This window comes from Orussus abietinus, unplaced genomic scaffold (assembly GCF_000612105.2).
Source record: "Orussus abietinus isolate OABI.00-Male unplaced genomic scaffold, Oabi_2.0 scaffold600, whole genome shotgun sequence".
In the NCBI taxonomy this organism is placed as follows: domain Eukaryota; kingdom Metazoa; phylum Arthropoda; class Insecta; order Hymenoptera; family Orussidae; genus Orussus; species Orussus abietinus.
Genome location: NW_019394754.1, coordinates 1 through 18,429, shown reverse-complemented (window position 1 = coordinate 18,429; position 18,429 = coordinate 1). Strand labels below are relative to the sequence as shown.

Sequence of the window (18,429 nt, the reverse complement as noted above, 5' to 3'; positions counted from 1 at the left end):
ACGGTGCTCTGGAGTAAAGTGGTGAGAGTCGTTCGAACTCGACACTGGATCGAAGAAGAATCAATTTAGTCAACTTAATAGAATATTTCGGTATTCAACTGTCCGTTATATGTGCCCATAATTATGAAAGTGGTCTAAATCAAAATTGAAAAAAAAAATGAGTGTATCAGTTATTTCACGCCACATTATTTTAAACTAAATTAATTCAATGTAATTTCGAAACAAAAAATATATGACTTAGACCACTTTCATAATTATGGGCACATATGGGAATAGATGGAAGCAGAGCATTGTGGTTTTCAACTTAACGTTCATATTCTGTAAATCGGTGTTAAACTGGTAAGGTAGAGCGATGAATTCCTTTATGTTTCTTTACCTTTTAACGTGATATTAAAGGGACATTCTCTCTCTATACATTTAATGCCGAAATATTTATGAAACTTTTCTTCAAACTGGGTGCACCAAATCGTTGGAAACTTCAGCACGTAATTGTAGAGTTGGCATAATGATTTTGAACAGTGCGGTAATCAAACATTATGTATTCATGTGGGAATTATGGAAAAAAGTTTTATAAATGCCTAAATTGAAGTTCCGGGATATAACGGAAGCAACAAGTGCTCTGTAAGTGCTCTTGGAGCGAAAATGTAGTTCTCTCCAAATGCAACACATGACCCTGTAACTGATTAGTGTATCAAAATGGGTTTATGTGCAGCCAATAATGTGTATAAAAAGTCATGAATCCAGGGGACTTTTTGAATTTTACTTCGATCATACTATAATAATTCTATTGATACGACATATGACGTTCGCCATTTTGTATAATTCTTAATGTAAAGAGCAACCGACGTCGTCCGAGATATAAATGTCAGTAATGTGCCGAACAAGTTTATGAAGAATTCTGCTTTACCGTCATCGATCGAATTTCTCGGTACCTCTCCCATCACCATAGGATCTTAAGGTGAAGTGAAACACCCTTCAAATCAGTCGATTTGAATACAGCACTTTTTTTTTAAGGGTATTAGACCAAACCGTCCGAAACTTTGACACATCACTCCTGATCATCTAAGAATTGTCCTGACACATTCAAAATAAGGATTTTTGTTTTAATTTTTTAACTCCGCCCAGACCAGAACCGAAATGGCGTCGAGCTCTCATATTTCGATCAATATACAATTATCGAAGGCTCTGATATGAAAAACAAAAGAGTCAGGACAATTCTACGACAATTTAGAACACTCTGGTAGTCGATAAACTCGCATTTGAACGGGATAAAGGCGAAAAAAGTGTTGTATGCGCTTCTATGCTAAAAGGATGGTAATACAAGATTTCGGAGTGAAAATTTAATTGACCTGGAAATCACAGATGGCGCAGGGGGTCCCTCTGCAGTCAATTAGGGCCCCAGAAAGCATGAATCCAGAGTTCTGGAGTTTTACTTCGATTTCTTTTTAATTATTGTACGAAAACGACAGATGGAGTATGCCACTTAATGCAATACCCAATATAATTCGACACAACTGTCAATATAAAAACGAACGTCGACAACGTAGAAATTTAGAAAAATCTTCTTTATCAACGTCGATCAAGTTCCTCGACGTGTTTCACTTCACCTTAACCTTGTGCAGTGTGTGTTTCTCAAAATAGATTAGAAGCATCATATCGATTTCTTTTTTCTTTTCTAGGACAATCATGATCATAAGGAATGAAGAGAACATTATTATTACTTTCAAAGACTTCATTGGCCCCACCGTCATGGTGCTCCGATGCATCGGAATGCAATTTATGGACAGTGTATTCACTGAGGAAAATAAATCTCCTACATTTTGGGAAATGTTTATCCCTATACTGGGCGTCACGGGAATCTTCTCCGTAGTAGCTGTGGAACTGCGGACTCTGTCATCTACCTGGGGAGAAGATAATGTCTATACAGTGACCATTGTTCTTACAATACTGACCATAACTCTCGCCGCATTAAAAGTAAATACCACAAAATAATGCATAAACTATTTCAGAAGACAAATTTGATAAAATGCTCACTTACGTGTTTGCACACATTCCAAGTTTTTACTGTTTTGTCCGTTACAATGTTCATTTATCTATCACACGTTACATTGGTTAGAACCCTTATGTCAATGACCGAATACCATTTTGCTCCTTTCTATGTCAATCTTGTATAATTCCGCAATAGACGTTAAAACACGCTCATATCAAAGATGAAACGTTGACCTGTGTTTATATGGGAGCGATTTTCGATAAGAGGTCATTTTCATATAAAAAAGTGCAACGAAATAATTTCAATGCCCTTTTAACTAGGAAGGAGGTGCTCGATCGAAAATCGCTCCCATATAAACACCCGTCAACATTTTATCTTTAAAACAAGCACTCGTTGAGCTCGATCGGTTGAGAAATACGCTCAAAATCGCCGTCCCCGTGGAGCACCTTATTTAGGATTTTCGAGTTTCTCCTCGCAACTAGTCCTCGCAACTAGTCCTCGCAACTAGTGCATAGTCGAGTGGTAACGCCACGCGAGCGAGCAGGATGCAGTGCCAGGTTTTCAACCACTATATGTAAGTTATATTTCATTCTCTCATCTTTAAGAACTACAGTTGCAATGTAAAATACAAACACGGTTACGTTCAGTTTTTATAATAATACAATCTAAATATAAAACAATGTAATCAGTCTGCACGATTTGTCCAGACATGTGATTCACTTTCGATTTTTCCTTCACAGTAATATTTGATAACAATCGTTCTTTGATATCAAGTAGACTGATAATGGAAACCGAACGTAACGAACGAAACTGAACAAACCGAAATATTACTTACATATAGTGTTTGAAAACCTGGCACTGCATACTGCTCGCTTGCGCGACGTTACAACTCGGCTACGCACTAGTTGCGAGGACAGTTAACTCCACTGTCTTATATTCTACGAATCACATTCCTTTGAATCGAAGGGGTAATTTACCCTTCGAATGTATCGGATGGTACCTGACCGTATTCTTTTATTAATTTTAATCGTTAAAGTCCTTTAAGTTCAAGAAAGTCGTACAAAGCTGGTTTTAAAACGAGATTATACATCATTTTATTAAAGGGTTCTTACAACCCTTAGAATTCGGTTTTCGAAAAAATCCAAAATATGCTTTTTTTGTATTGTTCTGGTCTATGAATTAACCAAGTTTCATTTGGATAGAATAATTACTGCTCGCGTAAGGGGTAAAAGAAGTATTCAAAGGGGTGGCTCACCCCCTTAAAAATGAATTTTTTCGAAAAATTCCAAATGTATGTTTCATAATTCTTCATTCCCTACATTTTGACGGTTGTTTCATGAAAATCGGTCGAGTGCTTCTATATGAAACAGCAAACTCACCCCCTTTCATGGCCAAGTTTGTAGTCTGATTTCACCCCCTAAAAGTGTTTATCCGCCGATAAAAAAAAACACGGGTCCCTTAAACTTTAGTCTTCTATAACATATTTAAAAATGAACAAAATCGGAGGGGGACACCTCAGGTACCTTCCTTGTGAGCCACAACCGCGTCTCTTAATATAGTATTCGGGACCGCATGAGAGCATATAAAATTGCCTCATGTCTTTTGCAAACGAAATTTGTGCGACTTGATCATTGAACAACGGAATAACTTTTGGTCATTGACTTAAAGGTTAATGCGAAATTATAGCCTAACCTCTTCGTTTTTTTATATTTCATATATTATGTCGGGTGCGTATATTCCGTATATTGTACTTTCATTTACTTAATATTCTAGGGGATTAGAATCGTACAGAAACGACTAGAAATAAGAGATCTCCTTAAAAAAATGGCAGTTCTCTGGAAAACCGCAATTTATCCAAATATGCACGTAGACGCCGTGCATGAGATGTTCCATACATTAGTTATTGTTAGAACCATGTATCTCGGTGTACTTGGTGGTGGTGTTTCCCTTTACTGCTTACCTCCTTACATGTAAGCATGTCCCTTATATATCTAGTTAAGATTCCGTGTAAAAAATATTATACGTCTTTGCAGTACTGACAATTAATAATTTATCACTCAACACGATACTTTTGCTTGAAACTATTCTCAGAGCCATCGGCAATCAATACTTCTCCACGAAGAATGAGAACAATTCGTACAACTATACCCAGCTGGTATTTCCGATGAGCATCCCATTTCAGTTGAAAACTGCATTTGCTTACGTTGCTGTCACCGGTGTACAACAATTAATTGCATTAGCCATAATGACCATGTGGATATCCTGCGACACATTGTTCGCTCACATGACTACGTACGCTGCTATCCACTTTCGAGTAAGCACTCACTCATGAATTAGTTTTATAAATATCCATTAACAAGTTTATATTCATTTTGTAGATTACAAAATATGGTGCGCGGCTATCACGCACGGTGAAAATCAAATTTCTATGTTGACGAGAATGATTATTGATTATTCTTAGATATTCCTTCACGGAATGCCCATACGCGTTCGGTGCTAGTTGTTTTGGACATAGCAATATTAAGAGACCAAACCGAATACAAATAGTTGTGTATTCTTTTTTTTTTTGTAATTATATAAGCTGCGGCAGGATTTAGGGTCTCGCGTCCACACCCTGTAAATTAGGTGTTCTGCAAAATTTTTCCGCGATAATTCCGAGTTCGGCGGGGCGATGGAATTCGAATACGAGGAACGGTTCGCTTTAACGGCGTTCACCACCAAAGTGGGGACGATGACTTCCACCGCTAGATGGCATTAGCATCGAATTCGGTGGGAGGTAACTAAAACGTACTTTCTCGCTCGGACGAGGGTGACGCGACGCATAATGGGTGGTGTTTAGCAACGGGCGAAAAATGTGTGCGTATTTTGCACGTATAGGACTCACGCAACGGCTAGACGCCTCTGGACTAGGCGCCGAAACGTGTTTGACCCCCGGCCGCACGCACACGCCAGGTGGACGCTCCGCCTAGAGTCGGCAACGGTTGCTAAGGAATGCCCAAATTCCTCGCGAGAAACTCGAAAATCCTGAAAAAGGTGCTCCATGGGGACAACGATTTTGCGCGTATTTCTCAACCGATGGAGCTCAACGAGTGCTCGTTTTAAAGATAAAACGTTGACGTGTGTTTATATAGGAGCGATTTTCAATCGAGCACCTCCTTCCTAGGTAAAAGAGCATTGAAATTATGTCGTTGCACTTTTTTATATGAAAATGACCACTTATCGAAAATCGCTCCCATATAAATACAGGTCAACGTTTCATCTTCGATATGAGCACTCGTTAAGTTCGATCGGTTTAGAAATACGTTCGGAATCGTTGTCCCCGTGAGGCCCTGCAAAATCGCTGGAGTGGTGAGCGCCCTTAATTTGTTTAACGGCGTTCATCACCAAAGTGGGGACGATGACTTGTCCAAATTTAAGATCAATCGCGAAGACAGCTATACTAAAGTATACGAGTATTGAACTTCCAAGAATTTTATCACTTTTTTAGTGTAATGTATAAAGTTCTTAACTTTATTGTGCTTGTTATATCTGTCTTAATAGGTTCTACGGTATGAATTGGAGAACATGTTTGACAACGATAGCAAGGCTCGGCCCAACCAAGTCGTGAATCCTAAAATTGTAACTCTCGCCGAACGCCACTTAGAACTTTTCAGGTAAAGTCTGCTAAAATTTCTCTCGTTTATAATTCCGTCAATATAAATATACGATGCAAAAGATAATGTTGCAATTGCATTAATCAAGTGGCCACATTTCTCTTATACACGTGGTGAGATCTAGGAAGTTGTAGCTATTATCAATCGAAAATATTTTTCCATTAAATAATCATATACACTTATTATCGTATTGCAATAAGATATGGAGGAAAACATTCAGGTTGATTTTGAATAATTTTCAGAGTTGTAAACTGCAGTACCGAACTTATCGGGCCCGTAGCATAAGACTGTGTAATGGTAATGAAGTATCTTCCTTTCAATGAAACATTTATTTAATAAGTTATATTACTTAATAATTGATCAATTTTAATTGTTACCGTTATAAATCTTATGCTACGAGCCGTACGAGTTTGATACTGCTGTTTGTAACCCCTTAAATTATCCAAAATCAACCTATAGAATCGAGAGGAGGCCATAAAGCGAGGAAGATATTCGACAGCAAAAATATAATTTAATATATTTTCTCAGGATTTTTCAGAACTAGATTGGCTGTTGCTATTAAGTTTTCAAAGTTCTAACAAGTTCTATTTAATGAAACTTTATTTAGACTTGTCACGCGGTAACTGATTTCACTACATTAGTAGGTAGCTTACGAATTAAAAATGCTCCTAAATTTGTCACCGATACCCGATTTTATTACTTTTGTAAGTGAAATATGGAAACAATTTTTATTTTAATATTATTACTCAATGAACTTGTCTTTTTTCATACCAGAGGTGCTTTTGTTGAGGATTTCTTTTCTTTTTGCAAAGAGAGTTCGCAAAAAACCATAGATTTAAACAAATATCAAAACCTTTTCGAAAAATCAAGAATGCTAGAGATTTCGCAAGACCTATCGAAATTTCGCGAGTTCTCGAACATTCAACCGAATATTCTGCTAAATGTATCGGCGAATGCCCAGGGACGCGCTCTGAATTACTGAATAATTATGGATGATTTACAGAAAATTAGATAATACAGGAAATACCTGCAACAAGAGGCGTACAAAATGATATAATTAGATTGTCATTGTTCTCCTCTCGGTTCGGTGACCTCCGGACCCTGAATCATTTAAAGCTCTAAAAATGGGCTATATAAGAAACATTTGAAGAGTCGCGACGTGACCAAAATTACACCACGTCACAATACCTATATTAAATTTTGTTACGTGCGAGTTAATCACTTACTTATAAAACGATGATTTTATATGACATGATATATTTTCTCCATTGTCTTTATTTTTACTTTGATATTTTGCGTAATTATAGCTTTTACCACAGTAGCAGCGGTAAATTTTCGTTAAATAACACGAACCTTTTTCTTTCCGTATTTAACTTGTAACTCCTGGGTATACTGGATCGTTAATTCTTGGTAAATGATGGCACTAAGACCTTAATAAACTGTGAAGTTAGTAGCTGGCAGTCCAGCCTGTTATAGTTATAGTACTTTCATTCCTATATTCAAGATCAATTTCAGTTCCGTTATCAACATTACATGTTTATTTCCTACTTTACATTGTTAATGACAACAGTTAAGTTATACCGCCAAACTGAGCAATATTTAAATCCGAAATTTAATTAGAAACTGGTTTATCTTAGCAGCCGATTATATTTTCTTATAGCTTATGCAACGCCATCGAGGATATATTCAGTCCTATGATAATGCTGTCAATGCTGCTCTGTGCCACGAATATGTGCATCACAATGTATGAGATGGAGAAGGTCGTGTCTTTGTTAACGTACTTTTTAATTTTTTACATAATTATATACAAATTTTCTATTTTACATTGCAGATGCTGTCCTTGGGTGATTACGTGGAATTCGGAATGAATTTTGCACACTTATGCGCTCTTTTTTTGATGGTTTTGATATTCTGCGGTTTTGCGACCATGCTGAGTGATCAGGTAAATTTATCATTTTCTCATATACGTTCAAGACTAGGTATCACAAACTGATTTTTAGAGAGTGGTACTTCGATTCCTAAGTGTAATAAGTAGGGGCGTAAGTGTAATAAAAAAGGACGCATCGAGGCAACAAGGTGCCAGTTCCTTTTCCATCAAATCCATTACGTGTAATTCGTTTCAATCCCAGTTGCTTTTTCGAAACGACCACGTTCGTTCATGCGGGGTTTTTTTCCAAAACCGTCACATTTGTGTGCAAGTTCCTTTTCCGAATCTGCCACGTTCATAATCTGTCTCTTTTTACAATTTCGTCAATTTCAATAGTTTCTAAGTTTTTAGTGGCAAATCACTTTTTAAGTTCTACATCCGCAATGCACTCAAAACATTAGTCGCAAACACCGAATCCTTCGTAGCAGTCTTTGTTATAAGTATGAAAGTATATTTTTCGTAATCTCTCTCTATTCCTTTTTTTAATAAATGAAAATAATTTGTAGTAAATTAAATTTTATTTCTTTCGTACTTATTAATATTAAGTTAAAATCCAACTAATATTACTGTTATGTCCAAGCTCCACTGCCAGAATCATTTCCTTACTAATTCCATGCTACAAAAAGATGTGCGGGGCTTGGTCCAGCTCCCCTCCTATATCCCAATTTCTGCTATTTCCTTCACTATAAGAAGGTGCGCGGCTAGGCCCAGCTCCCCTTCTAAATCTCAATTCCTCTATTTCTTTTCTGATCAGAGGTCGCGGGGCACAGTTCAACTCCGTTTCTGAACCTCCAAATTTTCCCAAGTCCAAAGGCAAGGCAAATATCGTTTGGCAATGTTGCTAATTAATCTTTGTATGACAATTCGTTTCTAACATATTCTATATCACTAAGGACAACGGCAGCGCCCGGGCGTGCCAAGGGACCCCAATGATTCCAAGCCAAATTATGGCGTCTTAAGGTGGTTCAAATCATTTCCTTCACTATAAGAAGGTGCGGGGCTTGGCCCAGCTCCCCTTCTAAATCTCAATTCCACTATTTCTTTTCTGATCAGAGGTCGCAGGGCACAGTTCAACTCCCTTTCTGAATCTCCAAATTTTCCCAAGTCCAAAGGCAAGGCAAATAACGTTTGGCAATGTTGCTAATTAATCTTTGTATGACAATTCGTTTCTAACATATTCTATATCATTAAGGACAACGGCAGCGCCCGGGCGTACCAAGGGACCCCAACGATTCCAAGCCAAGTTATGGCGTCTTAAGGGGGTTCAAATCATTTCCTTCACTATAAAAAGGTACGCGGCTTGGCCCAGCTCCCTTTCTAAATCTCAATTCCACTATTCCTTTTCTGATCAGAGAAAGCGGGGCACAGTTCAACTCCCTTTCTGAATCTCCAAATTTTCCCAAGTCCAAAGGCAAGGCACATAACGTTTGGCAATGTTGCTAATTAATCTTTGAATGACAATTCGTTTCTAACATATTCTACATCACTAAAGACAACGGCAACGCCCGGGCGTACCAAGAGACCCCAATGATTCCAAGCCAAGTTATGGCGTCTTAAGGTGGTTCAAATCATAAATCTTATCGTCGAATTCTCACTTAAATCCACCCACCCGGACATAACACTATAATCCGTGTATTTCGAATTGCACTCCAGGCGCAATTTACCCTGGAGCTGTCTCAAAAATGGTTCAGGCTTTCTTTAAGCCTCCCGCCTTTATCTAGATGCATCCACTTTTGGGAAATCGTATAAAACCCAGTTGTTAAAAGAATACGCGCGATTTTGATTAATGAGGCTGTTTTCGTCCTAAATGATTTTTATCGAAATAAATGCAAATGGATGTCCTTTCTACTTTTTATGCTACTACAAAACACGACAGTTTCATTCCAATGGATTTCACTGAGGGGTAAGAAGTGATAATTAAAGAGGTGGTTTGTCGCTTAAAAATGGGTTGCCACACAGAACAAATAATGTCGTTTTCTACCCTCATTATTGCGAACATTTTATCATTTATTCCATTGAAATGGGTAGAGTCTTTCTGAGTGAAACTGCGAAATCGTCCCCTCGTATACCCAACTTTGGAGGGTAGTTTCACCCCTTTAAATCGTTTTACCACAACTGTAAATAATACATGTCGCTTACAATATGTTTTTCTATAAACATACAAAATTGAAGAAAATCGAAAAGAAACATTTCGTGGGCATTCCTTGTGGGTTAAAATTATTGTTTACCGACAACAAATAAGTTCCTTGGCGGGTTTTAAATCACCTTAAAATGCGTAGCTGTGTTTGCAGTCTGAAGACATCAGTGTGGGCGTTTACGGGTCAAATTGGTTCGGATGCGATCCTGTGATGAAGAGCCTCCTCGTGATCATAATGATGCGTGCCCAAAAGTCTTTCCACTGTACAGCCTACGGCTTTTTTCCCATCAGTCTGAATCAGGTTACTACGGTATGAAGTGTTACGTTTTTTGTGTATGACATCAATCAAATTGATCTACTACAAATGAATTTCATTCCGCAGATCTTCAGTTCGGCATTGTCCTACTTTTCGATGCTACGGACGCTGACATAAACTGTCTGGATCAATGTCCGGATGTTAAGTGCTCTGCAGTCATTTGAATCCCTTATAGTAATGTCCGTTACAAGCCTTATGTTTCCAGTTGTTATCGAAGTCGGATGAATTCATCTTAAATAAAGCATATCTTGTTTAAAGAGTTTAATTCATCTTTCGCAGATGTGTTACCATACGCACGCTGAGGTAGATGTGTTTAGGATATTATATCTGTTACATCAATCATCCATGGGATATGACGGAGTACTTATTCATTGAGAAGGTGACAAAACCAAAGAAGAGGTGAGAACTGCTGTACTTTTTTTTAGAGAAATTTGGAAATAAGATACATGGTCAAGACTATATTAACACTATGCCGTCCGGCGACACCACAGTGGTGACGTGCGCAAACTAGCGGTCAACGGCCGGTGACACCACAGTGGTGATGTGCGCAAACTTTTGGCCAACGGCCGGCGACACCACAGTGGTGTCGATAACGTCAAAAACGGCCGGCGACAAGTCAAGTGATCCGAATTAGCGCTGCCGGCGCCAAACGAATAAATATTTACGAATCGTGCGGACGGCAAAGTGTTAAGATTAACACCGAGATTTTTGCTTTCAGGGCTGCTGGGATTATAGTGAGTCAACTAATAGCCGATTCAACCATACCTGCTGTCTCTGTCGTGTCTATGCACTGACGAAAATGACGCTTTCTTAAATTTGTATTGGGTTATTCATACATTTTCGTATTAGTATCCATATCTGTTCGTGCTTGTCAATGTCAAAGCGCCTACTACGTTCTGAACCGATATTTCCACTGCACAGATGGTACGGCATGGCATCGGTGCTATGTGGAAAGTTGTTCTTTTGAACTCATTGGTTTCCTTCAAAGTATCGTTTGTTTTTAATTCCGAATGTTTAAACCTCATTCTTTTTAGTAGCATATTCATTGAGACATTTGGAAGTATTGATAGAATTTAATTCCATTATCTACTAACTTGTTGTATAATATAACAAATTCACTCATAATTTCTCTCTATTTACACATTTCATGGATGCGTTTGTTTAATTTTTTGCATAAAATACTTTACTTTCTGTCTAAAATTAATGTAATCATTGCAACTTCCTCGACTGAAAAATTCATTCTTTTTCATGTCTCGTCGTCCGGTGACCGCGAAGCACCGAAAAAGGATCAAGGCAGTATGTAAATATTACGTACAGATTTACACAGGTACGACATAATCACGAACACTATACGGGTATGTTAGAATCGGCCTTAATGACATTTTGGTCCCACGATTTCATTCCTACCAGATGTCTTTGCTAGGTACGAGCTGTTTGGATATCAGCAAAATTGGGCACGAATTATTGCACATAGCGCAAAGATGACGTCGGTACAGTCAACCGGCAGTACTGGGTACCGATGTCTGCTGTAAATAGCCATGGGCACAGTCAATATTACTAAATTATTTAATTTGCAGTTGTAGCGAAATCATGCCGAGATCATATTGCACACTTTGATACTCGGATTCAATAATGCCGGTATCCGAATGGCCCGTGTCCATGTGCGATTCATCCAGTGGAACGAAACGACCAAATTGCCTCGGTTTGCGATGATTCTGGGAATTTCTAGACTTTCATCCTGGCTCAGTTCTTCACCGGAGAATCTACATTAACGCTGCAAGAGCCACGTACCCTTGATTCACAACCATAAAGACTATCGCGTTGGCCGCGCATCCGACAAATATATAAATGTTTTCGAAACCAGTTGTCTTTGGAATACCTGCGAGGTGTAATATCGACATAAATGCGAATAGAACGTTCTAGGTTTGGTAAGGTTTAATTACAATCTCCTTGCAGGGGGCCGCCAGCCGATATAACCAACCTGCAAAGGCCTGGAATGGATTGGCATATTCAATGGACGTAAGATACACAAAGCCCGCAAATTCAATCATTCCCTTTTATTTTTGCAAAGACAAGATCCATAATAGGGATAACAAGAGCCATTCTGTCTCTCTTTTGCCAACAGGTAGGTCATTGCCAGATTTTCCAACGTAAGAATTTCATCTAGAAGGAACCAGGCCTACGGCTGTCGGGCGTACTTCCTCTGGCCGACCTCGCGGACAGGCGATCCACCTATGGGCCCCGATCCCTTTCCCTCGTTTGCTAGCGCGCCACCGGTTATAGTAAAGCGCGTTGCAATGTAAATCTTTATCACGGCTATGTTTTCAGTACATATGTCATAGAATTTTAAATAACCTGTATAGAAATCTAAACTATTCGAAAACGTTAACGGCGTTCACCACCAAAGTGGGGACGATGACTTCCACCGCTAGATGGTATTAGCATCGAATTCGGTGGGAGGTAACTAAAACGTACTTTCTCGCTCGGACGAGGGTGACGCGACGCATAATGGGTGGTGTTTAGCAACGGGCGAAAAATGTGTGGGTATTTTGCACGTATAGGACTCACGCAACGGCTAGACGCCTCTGGACTAGGCGCCGAAACGTGTGTGACCCCCGGCCGCACGCGACGCCAGTTGGACGCTCCGCCTAGAGTCGGCAACGATTGCCAAGGAATGCCCAAATTCCTCGCGAGAAACTCGAAAATCCTGAAAAAGGTGCTCCACGGGGACAACGATTTTGAGCGTATTTCTCAACCGATTGAGCTCAACGAGTGCTCGTTTTAAAGATAAAACGTTGACGTGTGTTTATATGGGAGCGATTTTCGATCGGTAAAAGGGCATTGAAATTATGTCGTTGCACTTTTTTATATGAAAATTACTACTTATCGAAAATCACTCCCATATAAACACAGGTCAACGTTTCGTCTTCGATGTGAGCACTCGTTAAGCTCGATCGGTTTAGAAATACGTTCGGAATCGTTATCCCCGTGAGGTCCTGCAAAATCGCTAGAGTGGTGAGCGCCCTTAAAATGAGTGTTTATATTCAGCTTTCACAGACTTATAAAAATGTATTAGGGTGTCCCATAAGTTCCTTCCGCACCGTGTATTCATTTCGTATCAAAAAAAGGAAGAAACTTATGGGACATCCTAATAGTTACACTGTAAAAAATTGCGCACATTTAAATGAAATGTTTTTAAATGATATTCATAAAATTCATGCACTATTAGTATATAAGGTTGTACTAAAATTTTGAATGTAGCATCTTTAAAGTGAGTCAGTATACATTTATAATACACTTTTAAATAAAAAGACGATTTTATAATATACTGTTACAATTTTTTAAATGACTTAATTTTACAATCACTTACGAGTTTTTTTAAGAATAAGTTTACAACAAGATGCAACAAGTATCTTTAGCACCGATCGAGAAGTAACGGTGTGGTCTGCATGAGTCCGAGAAATATTTAATCCTCCATAGACTTTGGTAGCATCATAATTAGCATTCCTACTTTCTACCCATGAGTCCCGGGTTCAAATCCCGATAATTGCAAAAAAATGTTTCTTTATCAAAAACAGAAAGATTTGTCTGCATAACTGTACCGAACAAATTCTCAAACAGACTCTGCTAAAAAGGTGTTATGAATTTAATTTTTTTCACAAATACATAAGAATATCTATAGACCATCTATTGTAGATATCTACAATATATGTATATATTACGTACCATATCTGGACATCTAGCCTTTGAGTGGATCTACAATAGAGTTCACAGATATCTATATATATCTTACATATGTTCAATAAACATTTATATACGATTATTTTATGGATATTCCACGTTCCGAGGTGCCTGGGACTCCACTCAGGAAGATACTCAGTCTTTAGAAAATTATTAGGACTGATCATTTTTAACTAGTGTTACGTGGCAGCAAAGCGGATGCGAGGCCGGGGAGATTCGGGTAGGGATTACCTGAATGTTGCGCATAACGAATATATTAATCTTGCGAGGAAATTGACCCGAGCGGCTAGATCAACTCCTCTCGTGGGATCTTTGGAAGTGAAGACTGCAAGAGGGTCTGAATGAATGGCAATGTGGACTAGTGTGCTATGACTGTTGTATTTATTCGGCAGTGAGGTTTAGTTCATAATCAGCTGGGAGGGGCACCCGAGGTGTCTTGACCTAATTTCCTCTGGGTTATTATACTTCCGCGTCGCTGGGGTTCGGGTGTCGCGATAGCGCGCTTTAGCGGCGGTAGGTTACTGAACACCGGGGTGCTGACGCGAGGATTCTTTGCTGTTAGAATGGCGAATTATGCGTAATTCAAATCTATCTCGCGATGCTAAAATTTCGAGCTCAGTTGTTAAGGAGACTTATAGTCTCTAGGTGCGGTCGGCCGCAGCCGATAATTAATTCTATAGTCATCAGGTTGTTCGCCTTGGGCCGATCAATGACTTTTGGAGTCGTTTTGGCCGATGAACTTGTAGTGTCAGGTATTTTACTGTTGGATCCATTCGCAAGAGTTTCCTAATTGCGTTACCGTACTTGGATCTCCATGGCTAGCTTCCGGTGATCGGAATATGGTTTTTTCCTAGCTAAGGATACTGAGGGTGCCTACGTAACACTAGTGATAAAAAAATCTCCAGCAGCTTTAGTAGCTCAGTTAGCATTTTTTAAATCTGAAAGAGAAAGATGTAGGTCTCTATCGTGATGCAATCTCGATCGTAATCATTATTCCAGATGTTTTCGTTTAAACTGGAATAGTCTTACCTGCCTTCAACGTCATCATTGGCAAGACTCACGTCTTACAGATTTTCTGGCTCCTCACATGCAATTGAAGTTTTAGGCAATGTATCTAGAATCGTTTGTAAACGGGAACGACGCGTTGGCGATTCATAAATTATATTCTTCTAACTGAATCTGATTTATTAGGAACGGCTTCATCAGACCTCGGCTACAACTGTAAATGCGAGACTCGCGACACACATTACGATGAAATGTTTAACGGGTTGCGAAGCACAGCACATCGAAACGTACAATGTGTGTGTTTAGGTCATTGTCCGTAGTATGGAGAAGTATGATAATGCCGAGCTGAAAATCTGCAAAATAAAATTAGTTTAGTTTAGACTGGATTCATGGGGACATTAAACAGCCTATTAGTGTGCGTACCGCAGTAACCTGATTTAGACTGATTGGAAAAAAACCAAATGCTGTACAATGAAACGGCTTCTGAGCTCGCATCATAATGAAGATCAGGAGAATTTTCATCTTTTGATCGCATCCCATCCAGTTTGACCCATAAGCGCCTAGGCTGAGTCCTTCCGTCTGTAAAGTAACAGGCCAAGGTCTTTCGTAAGAAATGACATTCCGCTAATCTTGTATAGATGGAACATCGTTTAAGGCTGCAGTAATCGTGAGACCTCCATCTTGAATTATAATGTCAGTGACAAGGAAAATACATGAAATTCCCAGCCAGTATTTTTCGAATCGAATAACATTTCCCAGCAAAAACTAACATTAGAAGAAACTAAATATTCACGAAATATAACAGTAGGTCAGCTTTTGCCGAATCATCCATTAGGGGAAAAGATATTACTTTCTGAAAATCGATCTATCAAGATCAGGGACCATTACGGGCTGTAATCATAAAATAGACAAAATATCGTCACTAAACACGCACTGTCCGGCACATTTTATAGGTCCACTGATTATTTAAGCACTAATAACTTGACAAAAAAAATAAATAGTCTGGAAGAATACCGAAGGGAAATTTTATACAATTTCCTCGCTTCTGATATCATAACAGGCCTTAAACGAAGGACCTTCATACACTTTTATCTGCAAAATTTACATTTAAAATCTTGCCTGATTACTCAGCATCGTCGCGAAACCGCAGAACGTTAGGATCATTAGAAAAAGTACGCACAAGTGCATCGTACTCATTATGAACTCTACATAGTCACCCATGGACAGCATCTGGAGTATATAACGGAAGACATAAGTAACTTGTAGGAGAAAGAAGGCAATATATGAGCAAATGAACAAGTAAGCACCTTTTCCATTCGATACATACAGATGCACATAGTTGTAGCGCATAGCACCATCGATAGCATCACTAGTGGACTAAAAATCTTTTCAATTGTGTTGCACAGGCTGAAAAACATCATTAACAATATTTGACTTTCAAATAAAACTCAGACATATATAAATCATTGTTTTGTTGGAGTCATGGTCTCTTCACAAGGTAATGAAATAAAATAAATGCACGTTATTATATTATGCGTAGAAATATTTTATATTATTAACCGCAGTAATATTCCAGACCTCACGATATGAGTAAGGTTATGGTAATACTGCAGTCGTTCAGACAGATTTGACCAGATTTGATCACATCCGGCTGAAACGAACTTATTACTTTTTACAGACGTGACTGCGTTTTGTCCGTATCCGATACGATCCGATTTAATTTGATCCGATACAGAACAAAACGGTAGTCGTGTCTATAAGAAGTAATATCTTTGTTTCAGTTGGATATAATCTGGTCTTGTCTGATCAGCTGTAGAGTAGCTATAACCTAAGAAAGAGAGTTGTAGCACTTTCATAAATACTGCGACGGGAATTCCTATCCCTGGTCGGCAAACAGTCATACGTGCAAACGTCCCGTTATCAAATCAGACCTTGATATCTTTTAGACAGCGACCTAGCCGTAGGTTACCGTTTTATTGTATCTCGCGCCGTCTTGCCAAAGAGGTCGTAATTTTGTTAAAGTTCGTTTCCCTCGTTCATAAGACCCTCCGCGGTTCACAGGGTCCGGCTTGCTGGATTCGGATGTGAGTGTTCGGACCGCGGATGATTCGACCGGGTCCTTTCCTTTAGGTGGCATTGTCCGATCCACGGAGTGGAGGCGACTTCCGTCGGGTTGCATCGCGCGTTTTTGTACCGAACTTTGTCGGGAGGAAATTCTCGCACGCCCTGTTGTATCGTACCCCTGAAGTATCGAAAGCATCGTTCGAATTCCATCGGAAGTTGCCGGGGAAAATTACCGTAGCCACGTGTGCGTGGGCCCAGGGCACGCGAGGAACGTAGGAGTCATACCGCGGACCGGCGCACCGTCCCGTACCGCTGCGCAGTTACCACGCGCCGGTCCATACCGAGGGTCCTAGGGGCAGTATAGGTCCTCCCGACCGGGCGTTGTGCCCTTTTGGGCCTCTGCCGAGGGGTTACCCATACTGGCGTGACCGTTCGAATTTGGTATTTCCCTTTTCCACGCCTGTCCCGTTCGACAGGGTGGAAGTCATGCAAAAAAACCGTGAAAGCTAACGTACGAAACCAGAGGGCAGCACACGATGCGATCGCGCGACCCTGCCCGTGAGCAATCTCCCAACTTATCTCTGGTGTAGTGTATTATGGGTTACATTTCGTTTTATCTGTTTCGAATTAAGAATGGCTAATTCGGGTGGGATGAGGGTCTGTCGTCTGTGTCGTGTGGTTTCTAGTCGTTGTAACTCTACTGTATGTTGTTCTAGTGTATCTTGTAGGAATTTAATCTTTTTCTGCAATTGTCATAGATTGTTCGCGTTTGTGTCGTTCTTGTCGATTGGCGTGTCTTTTATTTGTACCGTCTGTTCCTCGGTTGGTTCGATGTTAATTGCGACCTTTGAGTGTACACTGTGGTTACTTCGTTCTGACCCGGTGTCCCCTTGTGTTGTCTGTCCGGTAAGGTCCGTTGCGTCCACGTTCAATGTCGAAATTCTATTTCTCCAATAACGAGTGATCGTATATTTCCGTCTATCTAATGTTCAGTCCTGTTTTAATCCTTACGTCATTTTATTTTATTGTTGTCTCTTATATTTAAATTCTTATCTCTATTTTTCAGTTCCTATTTTTGTAACTCTATCCCCCTGTATTTGTATGTTTCTCACTTTCTATCATTTTATATCTTTCTTTTCTGTTAATTTTCATCAATTTTTCTTTGCTTCTCTATTTCTATATTTCTTTCTATTTCTCTCTGTCTCTTGGTTAGGAGTAGGTGTGAGGGTCGAGGGTGTCGTGGATTAAAAGTTGGGCGCCAATTTGTAATAGAAATTGGGTCAAGGGCGGAGACCTTAATTCTACCTTAATCGTACCGGTGGAAAGCGAGGCGAGATCGCGTGGCGACGTGGAGAATGGTCGTTTATAGCGATGATGGTGGTGGGCGGCCGATTTATCCGTCCGGCGGGGTCAGGGCTCGGGATAGGACGGCCGGCGGCCAGGACGTTGCCGATGGGCACGGCGAGTGATCGAGACGCGTCAGGCGATGGGGCGATGGGCAGACGTGGTAGGGGTCGATACCGAATATCGTACACATCGGGAACGCACGTACTCTTCAGCAGAGATGAGTTGGGAGATTGCTCACGGGCAGGGTCG

The 18,429-nt window shown here is 39.8% G+C and overlaps 1 protein-coding gene across 1 annotated transcript; it reads left to right on the top strand.

Annotated features, from left to right (window-relative positions):
- The first annotated feature begins 3,904 nt into the window (after positions 1-3,904).
- Positions 3,905-10,140, top strand: LOC105702723 (odorant receptor 4-like). The gene is made up of 7 exons (XM_023433169.1): positions 3,905-3,960; positions 4,082-4,304; positions 5,531-5,643; positions 7,304-7,406; positions 7,475-7,585; positions 9,862-10,017; positions 10,090-10,140. The coding sequence occupies exons 1-7, from the start codon at positions 3,905-3,907 to the stop codon at positions 10,138-10,140; spliced, it is 813 nt and encodes a 270-aa protein (XP_023288937.1).
- The last annotated feature ends 8,289 nt before the right edge of the window (positions 10,141-18,429 follow it).

Excerpts from the sequence above, each read along its gene's own strand:
- LOC105702723 (XM_023433169.1), top strand. The coding sequence starts at position 3,905 with ATGTATCTCGGTGTACTTGGTGGTGGTGTTTCCCTTTACTGCTTACCT. Across the intron at positions 3,961-4,081 it reads TACTGCTTACCTCCTTACAT|AGCCATCGGCAATCAATACT; the intron begins GTAAGCATGTCC and ends AACTATTCTCAG. Across the intron at positions 4,305-5,530 it reads ACGCTGCTATCCACTTTCGA|GTTCTACGGTATGAATTGGA; the intron begins GTAAGCACTCAC and ends CTGTCTTAATAG.